Source organism: Trypanosoma conorhini (genome assembly GCF_003719485.1).
Source record: "Trypanosoma conorhini strain 025E chromosome Unknown Tco_14.4_contig_01290, whole genome shotgun sequence".
NCBI lineage: Eukaryota > Euglenozoa > Kinetoplastea > Trypanosomatida > Trypanosomatidae > Trypanosoma > Trypanosoma conorhini.
The window spans coordinates 3,055-4,003 of record NW_021705177.1 but is presented as its reverse complement, the minus strand read 5'-3'; the positions used below and the strand labels follow the sequence as shown (position 1 = coordinate 4,003).

At 50.1% G+C, this 949-nt stretch overlaps 1 protein-coding gene across 1 annotated transcript; it reads left to right on the top strand.

The window, feature by feature from the left end:
• Tco025E_09794 (retrotransposon hot spot (RHS) protein) lies at positions 1-947 on the top strand (the record flags this gene model as incomplete). Its single annotated transcript, XM_029376601.1, has 1 exon — positions 1-947. A coding segment is annotated over one exon (947 nt), but the record flags the coding sequence as incomplete, so codon positions are not given.
• Positions 948-949: the final 2 nt, after the last annotated feature.

Below are 949 nucleotides of genomic sequence, written 5' to 3'. Positions count from 1 at the left end.
GTGAGTCCGCAGAGGCGCAAATGAAGTACTGGACGATGGTCAAAAAACACATGGACGATGTGGGACCGATATTACGATCCATCTTCAGTGGGCGTGCCTGGAAGAAACGCAGTCTCGCCGCCAACGACGAGGTGAAAAGTATCAACGCTTTAAATGCTGATTATTACATGCGCGTGGAAGTTACGTTGGATTGGACTGAGACCAATGTGTCTTACAAGCTTGCGAAAATTACTCGACGGGTAACTTCGGGAGGGATTGAGACATTTTACAACGGGTACATTACCAAACACTTTGCGAATTCCGCCATGATTCAGCTGTCGAAGGTGAAGTCGTTGTCTGAAATGCTGAAGATGCTGTCTTTGCTTCTCAGGGACGCATTTGTGCCGGTGGTGTTGGAGAGGTATGGCAAACTGGCATTTACCTCTGGGAGCTTTCTGGAGGCGGTAAAAGACAAGTATGTGGAGCTGGTTCCAGGAGGACGCGAACAACGGCCCTGTGTGCTGAAGGAAAACATTGTACTGCGCCCCACCAGCGTTGCTGCGTTAAAGAAGAGAGACAACAGGAATGAGAGGCCTGCAGTAACGGACGCGGTGATGTACTTGCCGGTTGAGCCAAACTTTCCGCTGCTGGACGCTCTTTTTTTCCTGAACACAAGCCCGAGAAGGACGATGGTTGGGCTGCAGTTTACTACGGCGGCTGCGCATGACACAACGGACAGTAAATTGAAGGATTTTGATGATGATATGACGAAGTGCTTTAACAATTGGGGCAACATTTCCCGGGACTTGTCTTTGGAGATTATTTATGTGCAGCATGCCGGCAGTGCGCCAATGCGTCGGTGGCAGAAGTGCGCCGGTATCGAACGCTTGACGAGCGAAAAGGATGAGAGAATTGCGAAGTTGTGGACAGACGCACATCAGTATCGGCTGACGTTACTATACGAAGACGT